The sequence below is a fragment of the Electrona antarctica genome (genome assembly GCF_951216825.1).
Source record: "Electrona antarctica genome assembly, chromosome: 13".
Classification (NCBI taxonomy): domain Eukaryota; kingdom Metazoa; phylum Chordata; class Actinopteri; order Myctophiformes; family Myctophidae; genus Electrona; species Electrona antarctica.
The window spans coordinates 13,463,332-13,480,664 of record NC_136794.1 but is presented as its reverse complement, the minus strand read 5'-3'; the positions used below and the strand labels follow the sequence as shown (position 1 = coordinate 13,480,664).

Sequence of the window (17,333 nt, the reverse complement as noted above, 5' to 3'; positions counted from 1 at the left end):
ATGTGCCCCTGTCGTACCTCTACCCAGAGCATCACCCCTCTGAATAACACCAAGCACCTGCTGGTTTCTGCCTACATGGACCGCAGGGTGAAAGGTTGGGATGTGCGCATCATTGGTATATTCAGGAGCGATTCCATGATGAACCTTCACTGTGTTTTCTGCTGTAGCGGCAACCTTTCCATCCTCAGCACTCCGGCAAGATTTGAACACATTTATGATTTCGGTTTTCCTTTTGAGACTATGGACGTCATGTGTTGGATCCCTGCGGGATGCGCAGTGACCCATGTCACCCTGTCGACTCATTCAGATAGCATGGAGGCGCAGTGGCAGATCTTTCTCCCTGTAGGTAAGGTGTTGCTCAACTTAAAGTATGATTTAACACTCATGATGTTGCCAGAGTTTGTCAGAATAAAGGCACTAGAGTGCCAAGCAGATGGGAAGATTTTACTGCATGTAGTCTGGGAGCCTACTGGCTTGTTCCTATTCGATCCTATCCTGAGTTACTGTCAAAGTGTCCTTGAGCAAGGCACTAAACCCCAAACTGCTCCTGATGAGCAGGTTGGTGCCTTGAATGTTTTTTTGTTATCGCTGCGTGAATGTAATGCACATTGTAAAGCCCTTTGGATAAAGGCGCTATACACAAATGCATCGTTTACATGCTCACATTCACTATGTGTCAAATTGTGACATGTTGAGCTTGAGCAAATATGCTATTTGCACTATATGTAAAAATGATGCTTAAATGGGTAATGAATTTAAGCATGCACCTTTTCTAATCCAAATGTGGTGGAGTTAAATGTATACTATATAATATTATATAATATTAATCTTTGAAATGTAATGAAGTCCAAAAACTCAAGTAAATGTACTTTGATCCTCTCCACCACTGTAGGTAACCAGGAGAGCGGCGGGACAGAGGCGATAGAGCCCCAGTTCAACCTCACAGTGTGCATCCCCACCTTGTACGGGGACTACAACAACGTGCTTCAGTTCACACAGGCCCTGGAGATGTACCGGCTGCTGGGCGTGAACAGGGTGGTGGTCTACAACACCAGCTGTGGTCCAGACCTGGACCGCTTGCTGCACAGTTACAGCCAGGAGGGCTTCGTAGAGGTGGTCCCCTGGCCCGTGGACAAGCACCTCACACCGTCGAGGGGATGGCAGTATCGCGAGCATGGACCGGGGGACCTGCACTACTATGGCCAGCTGACCACACTCAACGAATGTATCTACAGATACATGGACCGCTCGCGCTATGTCCTGTTGCATGACATAGATGAGATTATTGTACCGTACGGTCAAAACAGCCTAATCTCTCTGGTGAGCCAGCTCCAACAGCAGAATCCGAACGCGGGGGTGTTCCTCTTTGAGATGCACTTATTTCCAACTGACCATGTGGACCCCGGCGCAAAGTTCCACCTGCCCCAGTGGGAAGGGGTGCCAGGAATAAATATTCTGGAGCACATCTATAGATTATATGAAACGAACAGAGAAGGCAAAGGCAATGCATACAAGATGATAGTTCAGCCAAGAATGGTGCAGCAGACATCAGTGCACACAGTGCTGAAGAACTTCGGAAAGACATTCAAGGTCCCTCCAGACATGGGTTTGGTTATGCACGTCCGGGATTGCTTGATCACACACACCATACCACCCAGGTACAAGCAGCAGTGCGTGTCCAAAGAGCACATGCACATCGACACCAGGCTGTGGGGGTTTCATGACAAGCTGATCCCCAGTGTGGACAAGGCCCTGGGGCGAATAGGGATGCTGAGAGAACAGCATTGAGATAATGGAGCAGGGACACAGCTGCACACACTGACACATAGGGCTGCGATTATCAGGTTCTTAGTGCTTCTTTTTTTTCTTAATCAGACTAATATGAAAAAGAAGCGCTGTCTCCGTTGTGTTCTTGTCTCTGTTGTGCCCCCCCCCCCCCCCTCCCCATATTAGTAGGATTGTTATTTTAGTAACGTGTAACTTGTCACTTCCAAGTTCCAATGCTTCTCATACGAGGAAATCAAGAAATCACTTTGGCGTTTCCATTCGCGTTAATGCCGGAACAACTCTACTGTGTAATGTCATTCATACGAGGGTCTTGCGTTAAAATACAAAGTAACAACTCTATTATGTTAAAAACGCATCGCTTGTGTTCTTAACAGCGGTGCCTGCCTGCCTGCCTGCCTGCCTGGCTGACAGCCTGTCACTCCAGACGGCCGCAAGCCTGCCTCTAAGTGCAAAGGCCACGCCTCCTTGTTCTTTTGCGGTCTGGTCTAGCCTAGGCACCATTCCATTTCGGGTTCATGAACCGGTCAGGAGCAGATGATATCGCTACGTCATGTTGTAGAATTGTTTTGTAGTCATCAATCTTCTGGAACTTCCTTTTCCCTCAAACCGATTTTTCTCAATAAAAGCTACAGGCTACGAAAGCTTTTATTGTTATTATTCCGGTTTGAGGGAAAACGAAGTTCCGTTTGATTGTTCCTGCCTGATGACTACAAAACAATACTACAACATGACGTGATTTCACGTAAATTGCACGCTGCGTTCATGATTTGAGTATGAAATATCGGACAGATCCGTCTTGAGCACATGACTATAGCGATACTGTGTAACAATTTGCGGGAGTTTTGGACAGAATCTGGAGGAGTAATATCAAAAAATGTGTTTCACAAAAGTCTGCCTCCTGGTGGCGCTATAAAAGGCAGATGTTAAAAATGCAGGTCAAAGGTTTGTCCTTGGCCTCTAGGGAGTGTGCATGCAACGTTTCATGCAGATCGGTGCAGTTATAGGTAAAAAATCACACCTGTGTGAACTGAGTGGTGCAGTGACATCACACACTAACCATAGCAACCATGCTCACCTGTGCGTGGCCCCACGTACAGGTACACGGGTACAGGTACACGGGTACAGACAAAGCTGGTTGTTGGAGTGGTTTGCACCACTCAAAAAGGTGAAAAGCTGCTTTGTTGAAATGTTGGTATACTGTACCCACTCCCAAGCACGGCTCACCCTGGATGTTCAAGGAATGTGTTTCTGCATAAGCCATGATCTGCTTTTTGCTATATGCATGTTTGGATCATGCTTCAGACTCTACAGTATATGAATTGTTCACGTTAATTCCAGTTCCATTCATGAATGGCTTTATTCTGCATTTTCTTTTTGTTTCATTGATGTGTGATGTTTTATATATGATTATCATTTATTTAGTTCCATGTCATATTAGTTTAATTTGTGCTGCTATGTTTAATCACACACACACACACACACACACACACACACACACACACACACACACACACACACACACACACACACACACACACACACACACACACACACACACACACACACACACACACACTTTTTTCTGACTATATTGCTTGTGTTGTATAGCACCATTGAAAAATGTGTTTTCAAAGGTTTTAAATAAATACATGATGATGATGTTCTTTCTATAATAAACCCAATACTTTTTCTAAGTATGTCCACACAACTCAGTGACAAAAGTTAAAATCTTAAAATTACAATTGGAGATATCTATTACATTTAACCCATTAAACCCTCCCATACATTTTAATCTTTTATAGCCCCTCACAAGAGCCTGTGGCTTTGACTAACTATGGCATTTGAATGGATAGATTTCGGTGGGATTAAAAACAACAATAATAAAATAAAAACAATTATTCACGCGTACGCACACGCACACGCACACAGAGAGAATCTATACAGTATGTGTACTAATCCAAAAGATAAATATAATATCAATATAATAGAATTACAAATAGAAAAACAACATTTTCAGCAAAATTAGCTTTCTCTCAATTCTATTCTTGTCAGTGAAACATTCTATCCAGAAAGTCTTTGCGGGAATTTGACTGTGTTAGACATACAGTATATAGTGAGCAAGCACCTAAACAGTCTATACGCTTCTATACAGTATGTACTGTAGCATGTTGCTGGGTCAGGAATTTAAACAATAGGGGGGCACACAGTCTTTGGGCCTGGTCAGGTATAAAAGTCAAGGGCTAAAGCAGGTAGAGCATCAGTTCACCAACAGTTCTCTGAGAGCTCTGAGAAAACACCACAACCATCAACATGGGAAAGGTAAGACAAATTATGTAGTACAGGAGGAAATAAATACGGAACATAAAAGATTAACATTGATTGATTGTGCTTAACAAGTGATGAATATACTGTATATTTTGATTTGATCTATTTGACATTCCCCAATATATATTTTCAGGTCATCTTCTACGAGGACAGGAACTTCCAGGGTCGTTCCTATGAGTGCATGAGCGACTGCTCTGACTTCTCCTCCTACCTGAGCAGGTGCCACTCCTGCAGGGTGGAGAGCGGCTCCTTCATGGCCTACGACCGCCCCAACTACATGGGAAACCAGTACTTCATGAGGAGGGGAGATTATGCCGACTACATGAGCATGTGGGGATGGAATGGTGGCATCAGGTCCTGCCGTATGATCCCCATGGTATGTATAAAACAGCTGCTATCATAATTACAAGATACGAGGTACAAGAAAGACAACATTGCAGTGAGATCATTTGTTTTTAGGGTATTCATGTCTGTTTCTGTTGTCTTCAAACAGCACAGAGGCCAGTTCAGGATGAAGATCTACGAGAGGGAGAACTTCGGTGGAATGAACCACGAGCTGATGGATGACTGTGACTCCATCATGGACCGTTACCAGATGAGCAACTGCCAGTCCTGCAACGTGATGGACGGCCACTGGCTGATGTACGAGCAGCCCCATTACAGAGGCAGGCACCATTACATGAGGCCTGGCGAGTACAGGAACTTCAGTCAGATGGGAATGAGCGGCATGAGGTTCATGAGCATGAGGCGCATCATGGACAACATGATGCAGTGATCAATCTAAATGTTTACCATCAATCAAACAATAAATGATTACATGATTTTCTAAAATCTGGTCTTGCTATCATTATTTTAAATTAATCGATCCGCTCTGGGGGAGATTAAATAATTGTTTATTACACTTACAAATGTATTTTATACAAATACTGGAACAAGAAGTTCCAATTAAGATAAAATGCTAAATTATAGTATATCTGCTTGGTAATGCGATACAAGCAAGTTCTGAACAAACTGATGAGTAGTACTGATAAATACAATGAAAGGTTCTCTGAACCAGTTGAACAGGTTGAAAAGTATCTTGCTGGAAAAAAATAATAATTCCATTGGCTTCAGAACATCCCATTCCACTGACACATGCCTTCTCTATTTGGCTTCAGAACATCCCATTCCACTGACACATGCCTTCTCTATTTGAGCATTGGCTTCAGAACATCCCATTCCACTGACACATGCCTTCTCTATTTGAGCATTGGCTTCAGAACATCCCATTCCACTGACACATGCCTTCTCTATTTGAGCATTGGCTTCAGAACATCCCATTCCACTGACACATGCCTTCTCTATTTGAGCGACCACATCAAACCTTTTACCCTCACTGTCTGTTTCTAATGTAAACGACATGACATCAACTTGTGATTGCAATTTGTTTTTGTTCGTGAATGACTTGGCTCTGCTGGTCTTGGACAAGGACACATTGCAGGTTGAAAAGGCCCTCAGCTCTGAACGTCTCTTTGGGTCAAAAACAAACCTCTGCAAAGCCGAAGGCTTCACACTAAAAGTCAGTGACAATGTGATCTGATCACAAGAAGAGGATATATATCTACCTGGGTTGCATTTTAGAGACGAATCTTAAAGTAATCAAAAAAGTCAAACAAAGAACAAGATTGTTGTACAGGATCTCCTCACTGGTCAGTAAGAATACATTGAGGACTCTAGCAGGAGCACTCATCCAATGTCACTTCGAATATGGATGCACCTCATGGTACCATAGTATCACAAAGGCCAAACAACTCTCCAGAGTTCAAAACAAACTGGTCAGGCTATTGCTTAGCCTTACATATACAACTCATTTAAACCCTGCACATTTTGCCAGGCTGGGATCATGGCTCAGGGGACAGAGTACAACTAGAAATGCACTCTGTCGAGGTGCCAACTTGCGCCTTGCACACAAGTAGGCCATACATGACCTACTTGTGCACAAGCAGAGCGTGCAAATACTGCTACTAACTAATATCTATTATATTGAAATTTTATTTCCTTTAGAGGATATCCCCTTGAGATGTATCATCTCGTTTTAGAGGGGGTCCTCGGGCACAACACAATGAATACAGTACATAGACAAAACAATACATGTCGACACAGAACAATACACTTACAACAACAACAAAACATAGATGCTCTCCAAACCACTCAAACACTACCAGAAGCAACAGCACTGAAACACCTAACAAAATACTAATAATAGTGATACTAATAATGAAAATAAAATAATAAATAATAAAGATAAAAAGAATAATCAAGCATTAAAGTACACACCTCTCTCCAAAAATCAAAAACAAGTACAAATGGGTTTCAGGTCTACAAGCAAAGAGGCCTTGAAAATGTTAAATGTTGTAATTGATCTCAAAGAAACAGACAAGTTGTTCCAATCAGATGAAGCTTTAAACTGAAAAGCACGTCTCTACTGTTGTGGGTACAGAAAAATAAAGTTGTTGAGTATGTCTAAGAGGGTATCTAGAGTTATATGTAACTAATAACTGTTTTTCTGCTGTTCTAAATCCTTTAGACCCGTTATTGACCTTATACCAACCTTGAAACGTACCTTAGTTACGTCACCATCAACAGCCAATAAGGGACCACCATTCTTACCCCGACACACATACCTACTGTACATACCCAGCCAATCACCAAATGTACCTTACGTCATCAAGAATGGTGGTCTCTTATTGGCCGACATACGGTGGTCAACACCGACATACATACCAGGCAGATCGCAGTACTAGCGTGCTCTGCTTGCGCAAGTAACAACTTGCAATGGGCCTGGTTTACAAGATACAGTACACCACAAAGACACCCATGTACCTGTCAAACTACTTCCTAAATGTCGTCCACAATCACGACACCAGAGGGAGCTACACAAATCACAAATAGCCAAGATTTGAGAGAATGAGTACAGTACAGTACAGTACAGTACAGTACAGTACAGTACAGTACAGTACAGTACAGTACAGTACAGTACAGTACAGTACAGTACAGTGGCCACCTGGATGGCGTGGCGTGGCGCTATAGTGAGACCGGGGCCGGTCGAATTCTAGTTATTTGAATGGTAAAAAGGTCAATTGCCTTCCATCTGTTAGAAAAGTAGGCCTACTGTATTTGATTTGATTTGATTTTTATTAAGGATCCCCATTAGCTTAGCAACCATCTAGTCTTCCTGGGGTCCACATAAGAATAAACATTCCAGTACACATACAATTACAATTGTTAAAAAGTCAGTATTCAACACACATTAGTTCGAATAAAAGCAAATAGAAATTGCTAAAATTACAAGTGAGAGCGGAAAAAACAAAACACACAACACTGTATCAAATGGAATTTTAGATGCATTTTAAACGTTCATTTACTGTAAATGCAACAGAGGTTTCGAGGCAGGTTATTCCAAAGTGACAATGATCTATAAATAAATGATCTCTTTAGAAAATTATATTTTGGAGGCCCTAGTAAAGGATACTGGTTCTGTTCAGAATTTTCAATTTATTGTCTCCCGCCTTTCCACAAAATAAAATGCTCGATAGTAGGCTTGATAAGAACCCGGCTCGATAAGCCTGATCGATAAGTTGCTCGTTATAAATAAAAATTAACAAGCTCCATCCCTAGTCCTTCCTCTTCGATGTGACTGACACCAGTCCATTCAAACTTTAGACGGGCCCACCCAAAAGTTATTAGTGCCGGCCGGTAGCCGGCGAAAACTAGAGTTCTCAACAGGCCCGAAAATTAAGGCCCGGCCCTACCTGGGCCCCTCATGAAACCCTGTACACTCAAGACATTGCCCCCGCTGCCACCAATAGATCTCCATACTGTATATGGAGCTGACCTGTTCTGACATTCCATTATGTTGATGTTGATCTGACCTCATCGTACCCTGTACACTCAAGACACGCTCCATATATGGCCAGACCTCATCAAACCCTGTACACTCAAGACACTGCCCCCACTGTTACCCTTAGATCTCCATAATGTTTCTGACCTGTTCTGACATTCCATATGTTGATTTGACCTCATCAAACCCTGCACACTCAAGACATGCTCCATATATGGCCACTACAGAATTCATTCCATATGTTGATCTGACCACCCATGCCAAAGCATCAGTGCTCGCCCAGCAGTCTGCCGTCACCCAGACGGATGCGTGCACGTACGTCACTTCTCACCCTCAGGGCGTCTTACTGGTTATAAACTACACTTATTGTGGGCTACAGAGGAGCTATTTGTATTGGCCTATAATTAGGGGTCAAGCCCAAATGGCGCCATTTGTAGCCCGAAGGGCGCTATTTTTAGCAGTTTTGACAGTTCTGTGCTATCGTCCTTCGTGAAAGAAGAGAGACAGGGGGACGCTGTGGGCGCTGGGTGTTCTCTCCTCCGCATCATCAGTGTCCATACCCGAGGCGGGGTCGGCGAAAGGGCCTTTCTGTGTGGAGTTTGCATGTTCTCCCCGTGTCCCCTAAAAAACATGCATTAATCCTGGTCTCTAAACTATACCTCCCCCTGGACAGCCGGGGCGCCTGATGGAGGGGAAAGGAACTGGTCGGAATAACGTGTAGCTTCCACGCACTATGTCCGGCCGGGGAACCTCCCCCCTGTCAGGTGAAAAGAAGCAGCTTGGACTCCTCATACATATAAGGAAGCATGAGGTCAGTCCGCTGCCCTCCCTAGGTTGGCAGAGGAAGTGTAGCGCCCAGGATTACATTAGATAATTGACACTGGGTGAAAAACAAAATGGGTTGCAAAATCGTGGGATAAAATTTTTTAAGTAGAAGGCGAGAGACATACCTGCACTGGTGCATAATGGATCAAACTTAAGCCCATCAGGCAAGCTTTGTTCGAAACACCATGAGTGAGGAGTTTGAGGACCGAGGAGGACAGGCCCACACCGTGGACAAGCGTGGCAACTGGCTGAAGTCCCACAGGACAGCTGAGGGAAGCTGAAAAACGGCACAACTGACAAGGGCAGAGTGTATATATACATGATGTATGGATAAAATCTGTAGGAGTAACATAAAAAAAATTTTTTTTGCAAAAATCTGCCTCATGATGGCTGACTATAACAGGCCATTCTGGAAAATGTGGGGCAGAGTTTCGGAATCGGCATGCAGGGACTGTGTGTGTGTGTACACTGTACAGTTTGGCAGCGACCGGACCAACGGTGCTGGAGATTAGCTGTACACAGATGGATACACGGACGGAGGGACGGATAGACAAAGTGTAAAACATACTCTCTCCTCATGCTTCCGTCTGGTGGAGAAAATGAAGCTCCAGCTCAAGGTTGTCAAGGTTGTCTTTATTTGTCTCCCTAAGGAGAAATTTGTCTTGGAGACAGTCACAGCTGCATACATAACATATACACATTCACAGAAGGAAAAGAAAAAAACACCATGAAACACACCAACAACTAGTCAATAAAGTGCATCTAGTCAGTTACGGTTGCTGCCATTCGACAATCTCTGATTGAGCATTTTGATTGACAGGGGAACAAATGAGTGTTTAAATCTATTATCACACCGTGGAGTTCTATATCTCCTACCGGGTGGCATTAGCTCGTACTCTCGGCTCAATACAATACAATACTCTCGGCTCGACTGTTCACACTGCATTTGCAAGTGACCAGATCGGATCTGTCACAGATATGTGTGTTCAGACTGATTTTAACGTCAACCGAAAGGCGCCCTGCGTCGACATATCTGCTTTACCATGGTAACGACGTATAGGCGTCATGCTGTTTGATATGTGACTCGTGTGGTTAGATCAGGTCACTGCATTCAGACTGAGACGCATCTCCTGACATCGCATTTGTAAAAATTGGATTATTGAAACAAATTGGATTCCAATCTGTAATTGAAGTGTAAATGAATAATATCACATCTCTTCTGAATTTCCATCTCTCCTCACATTAAATCATTAAATTAAGTTCCCTTTAATCTAATAAACTAAAGAATTGCTCACTGAAATGCATCATGGTGCACTACTACTACTATGAAACATAGTCATTATACAATGACCATCATCATCATCATTTAAACCAGTGCTATTATGAGTAAAATGTACAGTGTGACATTAGAATAGGCTGATGCAGAAAGTATGATGAACACATCAGTGTAACAACTGAACCAGTGCAAATATCAACATAACGTGAGTGGTGCTGCATGTACAGTACTGTAGCATTTTTGACCATCAGTAAGAGACAATCGTTATATGTACTGTACGTATACTGTATGTACTGGGAATTAATTAGGAAATGTTCACAACTAGGGCTCCACTTGACACAGAGAAGGACACAGACTGTGTTTTCAAATATGTTAAAGGGACAATTCACAATTGTCTCTTAGAATGTATTGTTACTTACTCTATGGAAACATCTATTCTAAAGTCTTCTAGGGGATCCAGTCACATGGGAATGGGACAAACACCCTTCTACTCTATAGGCCTCTATACCATGTTGCTGGGTCAGGGGGTTTACACAATGGGGGCCACAGATTCTTTGGGTTTGGTCAGGTATAAAAGGTAAGGGTTAAAACAGAGATGACAACAGTGCACTAACACAGTTCCGAGAAGCAAACAACCGCAACCATGACCATGGGCAAGGTAAGCCCAGTGAGCTTAGAGGCACATTTTTAAATAATCAATGTTATACCTTTTCAAGTCACAACAATTGATCAATAAGATGATGTCTGTCTTAATCTGTCTTTTAAAAATATATTGAATTATTTTCATTTCAGATCATCTTCTACGAGGACAGGAACTTCCAGGGTCGTTCCTATGAGTGCATGAGCGACTGCGCTGACATGTCCTCCTACATGAGCAAGTGCCACTCCTGCAGGGTGGAGAGCGGCTGCTTCATGGCCTACGACCGCACCAACTACATGGGAAACCAGCACTTCATGAGGAGGGGAGATTATTCCGACTACATGAGCCAGTTTGGATGGAGAGACTGCATCAGGTCCTGCCGTAATATCCCCATGGTAAGCTTAATACCGTTCTTATTCGTTCAATGACTTCTAATCCATTAATTCATCCATGAATACCCTGAGTCTATAGTCATATGCAAACTCCTAAATGAGATATTCTTCATTTTACAGCACAGGGGAAACTACAGGATGAAGATCTACGAGAGGGAGAACTTCGGCGGACAGTCCCACGAGATGATGGATGACTGTGACAACATCATGGACCGTTACCAGATGAACAACTGCATGTCCTGCAACGTGATGGACGGCAACTGGCTGATGTACGAGCAGCCCCAGTACAGAGGCAGGCACTGGTACATGAGGCCTGGCGAGTACAGGAACTTCAACCAGATGGGAATGGGCCAGGGCCAGGGCCAGAGCAACATGAAGTTCATGAGCATGAGGCGCATCATGGACTCTTACTACTAAACTGTTGACGCAAATGTTCACTTTACTTTGCCACTGAAATAAAAATACATCCGTTCCACTATTCATGTTCTCCTAGTTTATTTTGTTGAGATGATGCAGTTCAGCCCATTCCTAGCACATGGTCATTTCAGACATGAACCAACTAGTCCATACGCAGGGACATGGGGCTCTACACTAGTGTCTTTTCTGTTTTCTGAACATAAAATATGATTTCAACGTACATTTGAATGTTGTCACCATAGAAAAATAGACAACCTATTGCCTGCAATGACAATTCACATGTTTTGGCTATAGGGGCACCTTAATCATGTTGTTTGAATGCTTTGTCAACAAAGGCGAATACACTGTGCTGTTAAATATTAGAAAATAAAGTTGTACTTTATTCATAATTGAGTACCACAGACGAAATATTTCCATATTTCAGACTGACCCCTCCACGAAAAGTTCTTGTTCTGCTCAGGCATATCTTCGAGTACGAGTCCTGCAGGGATAGGAGTGAACTCCCCATGGTCATCAGCTGACCACTCTCTGCAGGTCTCATCGGTCCCGAGTCGAGAGGAGCTATTTCCATACCAGATGGTGATACCCCTCGATGCAATTGATTGTCTGACCATCCACAGTTAATAAATCAATAATGTGGTACGGGTCCCTGGTTTCTGCTGTGGTGCCCCTGATGGGAATTTCTTTTTCCATAAATGAATATCCTACTTCTTCATACTGCAGTGTCACTCAAAAGCAGCAAAAATAGCCGATCTACAATCGGGATGTGACACCTTGTATAGTGTGCTTGTTGAGTTTATAAATATTGAACCAACAAGAGCTTGAGACTAAACCGTCCCACATAACCACATTTCTTTTTAAATAGATTTTATTCAAAGAGTATGACATCATCATATGCAAATTTCATAGAAAGAAAATACAACTCTTTGTTTTTATATTTTCTCCCACAACTCCTTTCCCAATCCTCCGCACCCACCCACCATCTTTCCCCACGAGGCCAGACATACAAACAACATAAATTATATACAGGTATAAAACCAATAGGTTGAGTACATAACTAAGATACACACAACATATATACAGGTATAAAACCAATAGGTTGAGTACATAACTAAGATACACACAACATATATACAGGTATAAAACCAATAGGTTGAGTACATAACTAAGATACACACAACATATAGGTATAAAACCAATAGGTTGAGTACATAACTAAGATACACACAACATATATACAGGTATAAAACCAATAGGTTGAGTACATACAGTAACTAAGATACACACAACATATATACAGGTATAAAACCAATAGGTTGAGTACATAACTAAGATACAAAGAAAGGGATCACATGGTTATGTTCACATAAATAATTAATAAACAACTTAAAAGGGGGGTAAAATAAGAGACATAAAATTAATAATATATATTTTTTAAACAGAATAATAAATAAAAATAATAATAAAAAAAATAATAATAAAAACTAGAAAAAGTGCCCTTCTGGGCACAGGTCTCCACCAGGAGGATAGGAGTGTGTGTGATGTTTGGCAAAATGTTTAGGAGTAATATAAACATGTTTTTTTGTTTGTTAGTTTTTTGCAACAATTTTCTTAATTTTGTTGAGGAAATGCAGAGTGCCTGGTGGTACTATAATAGGCCAATGTGAAGAGGGTGCCATTTCTTCATACGCCTTTGATGGCAATTGGATGATTTGAGGCATTTTGTTCCAAAAATGTGTTTTGCAAGAATCAACCTGTTGGTGGCACTATAACAGGCCAATGTGAAAAGGGTGGGATATATTCCTCAGCCTAGTAAGAAAATGTGTGAAAGATTTCACATAAATTGCATGCTGCGTTCATGATTTGAGGCTTTTGTTCAAAACGGGGCAATCTTGCAAACTGTGAAAGCCAATTATAGCCAATTAGGATGGAATATGAAATATCGGACAGATCCGACTTGAGCACATGACTATATAGATACTGTGTAACGATTTGTGAGATTTTTGGACAGAATCTGGAGGAGTAATATAAAAAAATGTGTTTTACAAAAGTCGGCCTCCTGGTGGCGCTATAAAAGGCAGATGCGGAAAATGCAGGTCAAAGGTTTGTCCTTGGCCTCTAAGGAGTGTGCATGCAACGTTTCACACAGATCGGTGCAGTTTTAGGTAAAAAATGTGAAAAGCTGCCTCATGGTGGCGCTATAACAGGCCGTTCTGGAAAATGCGGGGCAGAGGTTCATCGTTGGCATCCAGGGAGTGTGTGTGCAAAGTTTGGCATCGACCGGTTTAACGGTGCCGGAGATTAGCTGGTAACGGACGGACGGAAGGACGGACGGACACACACACACACACACACACACACACGGACGGAGTGCAAAACATACTCTCTCCCCATGCCTTCGGCCTGGTGGAGACAAAAAACACAAGGGAAGTATTTTTGAAGCATGACAGCAGCATAAAATTCAATGTACCACAGTGTGGTGGCAGAGTAAATCAACCATGTGCTAAAGGCGTAATGACAGAGTTATCCACTTGATGTAATATAATGAAGAGTACATTCAGATATTAATACAACAAATAAGCTAAATACTTGCACCATCAGCATCTCCAGTGAAGTTGTAGTACAGATGTACAGTAAGTGCGTGTTTACAAGAAAACATACAAAGTGGATTTCAGGTGAGCTGATCTGAGTGAACACAGCCTCTTTACACACCATTGTCAACAGTTTCAGTAAAATTGTTCATTTGTTAACTCGACAGTATGGCAATGAATTGAGTGATAACATTTCATGTAACACACAACAGGATACCGCAGGGAGTTGAACCCTATTTCTAACAGAAAGCTAAGAGTACCTGCCAGTGCATTTTTGCTGCATGACACCATGTCCTTACTTGCATGTGAATACAGAAAAAATATTTTTTTTAAAGGGCTGAATAACCTTTATGTTGCAGTGGCTTTTATAAAGAACCAACACATCTCTCCTTCAGTGTTTACTGATATGATTGACCTGTAATCACAGTAGAAAATAGCACAACGGTTCTCATATTGGGGTCAGGAGGTTCCAGGGGATCCCCAGAAAAATGTGTTAATATAGCATCAAAATCATCAAGCCACTATAAACCATCATCATCAGCAAAAAAGAAGAAAGAAGAGAGAAAAGGGAGAAGAAGGAGTGCATCTGTTTGGCTGATGTAAAAATCTACAAAAAGGTGCTCTTTGGTGCAACTGGGTGACAGAATTGGTGAGAAAAAGGATGAGACCAAGACACCTTGAATAAAAACAAGATTGCAACCCACCTAAAAAGCACACAAAAAAATTAAGGGAAAGTTTTGGAAGATAGATAGATAGATAGATAGATAGATAGATAGATAGATAGATAGATAGATAGATAGATAGATAGATAGATAGATAGATAGATAGATAGATAGATAGATAGATAGATAGATAGATAGATAATAAAGAAACAATGCCAACAGAAGGCCACCAGTCATAGTTCCAGAGGAACATCACACTTTATGGTGCCTGCTTGTTCATAAGTCCTATACTTATGGGAACAAACGATCTTGAGGCCCTAGCCTGCAGAGAAGGTTGGAATATTGCTGATACATTATGAACACACCTGTCACAGTGGTTCTCAAACCTTTTAATTTCAAGGACCCCCAGTTTGATATGCATTAGAACACAGACACGCATTTGATAGCATGTTCTGTTGTGCGTGTTTTGATAAGGCATCTATTCAACAGTGCCTTATCATCTCAGTACCTTGCCGGTTTGTCCAATATTGTCATGCACAAAAATAATCTGTATTAAAAAACAACAAAGGAAAGGACTGATAACACTCTTTATATTATATTATTAATATTAAATATGATTAATATTATATTATTATGGTTATCCACAACATTCTTGCTGAACTACCTGAACATTGAATCTTGAATTTATTAATAACCCCTCTTTCCTCTCAATAAATCATGCGCTTTTTTCACATTCACTTGAGCCTTCCTGACCTCTGATTCTAGGCATAATATGAGATCCCTTGTTCCCCTTCCTAAATCCACATTGATGTTTAGTCTAAGATTCCCTATAGCTCTTATGGCATTTATCTACTGTTTAAAACTTTGTCACAGCAAGTTCTAAAAAACTAATTATTTTATTTTTTATAATGACGACCCGAGCGGGGACCCGACATCCCGTGAGTCTGACTCCGAGTCACCCCGTGGCTTCAGCGCGGTTAGGTTTCTGGTTTAAGGACTTCAGTGTTTTGTACCAAACTATTGTATGAGTACCGAACAAAGAATGTTTGCTTTCGCCATCTTGGTTGAAGAAGAGTCTGGGCAATTAATTAGTCGTATACCTCTGAGGTCAACGATTAAAGTGTTGATTGATGATTCAACCTTGATGATTAAACTTTTGAGGGGATTAAGTCCACCCATCAAGCCCATTAGTGTCAACCTCAGACCAATATGGTCTGATTTTGAATCTGAATGGCTTTGTGTTACTGCTATTGTCCTGGCTCTGTTCTAATTAAGGGCCATTTAGGAGTTTAGCATTTAAGGGTTTGTTTACTAAGCTGTTCCCTGTGGGCCTATTGGATTGGTATTGTTTAAGCCGTGTGGAAATTTGGTGTTTAATTTTAAAATCCACTGCTTCTCGGCATATCTCCTTTCCCCCTCTGTCCAGGTTTGATTAGATTCTAATCCACAAACCTCCAAGGCACTAATCCCATGGGTCATGAAATGTTGAACAATTAATAAAGTTGTTTCTTTTGCATTATTTATATTATATCTATGTTGGTTTAGTCTATCTGCTATTGTGTTTCTAGTTTCACCCACATATTGTAGGTTGCATTTGTTGCATGTAATTAGATAGACACAGTTACTAGTATTAGCCTGTATGATTTGATTTATTCCCACCATTCTCATTGTGGTTCTATTTTTCACTTGTTGTTTAGGTCTGAAGTAATCCGGTTTCTTGCGTATCGGTCTGTCTGTCTCCTTTAGTTTGCTATGTACAAGGTAATCTTTCAAGTTTTTGTTCTTCCTATATGCTGGTATAATTTTGTATCCGTTAAGTAGGTCATCCGTCCTATTTGCAAAATTCCTCTTTATTTTCATGTTTGTTAACCTGCTTAGGGTCGAATAGGTAGTAACCAAAGCTAGTTTGGGACTCTGGTCCCTTTCTTTCACCTCTAGAAATGTGTCATGTGTTTCTAAGGAAGGTTCTTGTGTAACCCCGTTTTCGCAAGGCGTTAAATAGAGTTTGACATGCTATTTTAAAATCACTTTGTTGTGTGCAGATTCTGTGGAATCTCAACAGCTGTGATTTGACTATGCCTCTGTAAGTGTGTGGTGGATGAAAGGAGGTTTTATGTAGGAGAGCGTGTGTGTCGGTTTCTTTAAAATACACTTTGAAATCTAATTTACCACTTGTGTTGAAATTTGGGCCTTTGAAGACAGTAACATCTAGGAAATCTATTTTTTCGGTGCTCGTCACATATTTGATTGTAATTGATCTATGGTGTGTGTTTAGTATATTAATAAAATCTTGGAAATCCTCTTTGGTGTGTTCCCAAACACCAAAGATGTCATCCAAAAATCTACAATAATGTGTTGGTTTGAGATTGCATTTTTTTAGTGCTGTCTCTTCCCACAGGGCCATGTAGATATTTGCATAGGAGGGGGCAAACCTTTTCCCCATGGCTGTGCCTTTGGTTTGGAGATAGAATTTCTTGTTAAATTCGAAATCATTTTTGGTCAGATTTATGTTCAATAGTTCCAGTAGTTCTGCGTCA

General features: G+C 41.5%; 3 protein-coding genes across 3 annotated transcripts; all 3 read left to right on the top strand.

Moving 5' to 3' along the window:
• On the top strand, positions 1-1,788 carry LOC306934849 (glycosyltransferase family 92 protein F13G3.3-like; the record flags this gene model as incomplete). The annotated part of the gene is made up of 2 exons (XM_079517658.1): positions 1-94; positions 893-1,788. The coding sequence occupies 2 exons, from the start codon at positions 1-3 to the stop codon at positions 1,786-1,788; spliced, it is 990 nt and encodes a 329-aa protein (XP_079373784.1).
• A 2,455-nt stretch (positions 1,789-4,243) lies between these two features.
• LOC306934848 (gamma-crystallin M2-like) lies at positions 4,244-4,888 on the top strand (the record flags this gene model as incomplete). The annotated part of the gene is made up of 2 exons (XM_079517657.1): positions 4,244-4,489; positions 4,607-4,888. Exons 1-2 carry the CDS (start codon positions 4,295-4,297, stop codon positions 4,886-4,888), a joined length of 477 nt encoding a protein of 158 aa, XP_079373783.1. The 5' UTR covers positions 4,244-4,294.
• A 5,849-nt stretch (positions 4,889-10,737) lies between these two features.
• On the top strand, positions 10,738-11,543 carry LOC306935933 (gamma-crystallin M2-like; the record flags this gene model as incomplete). The annotated part of the gene is made up of 3 exons (XM_079519294.1): positions 10,738-10,752; positions 10,887-11,129; positions 11,247-11,543. The coding sequence occupies 3 exons, from the start codon at positions 10,738-10,740 to the stop codon at positions 11,541-11,543; spliced, it is 555 nt and encodes a 184-aa protein (XP_079375420.1).
• Positions 11,544-17,333: the final 5,790 nt, after the last annotated feature.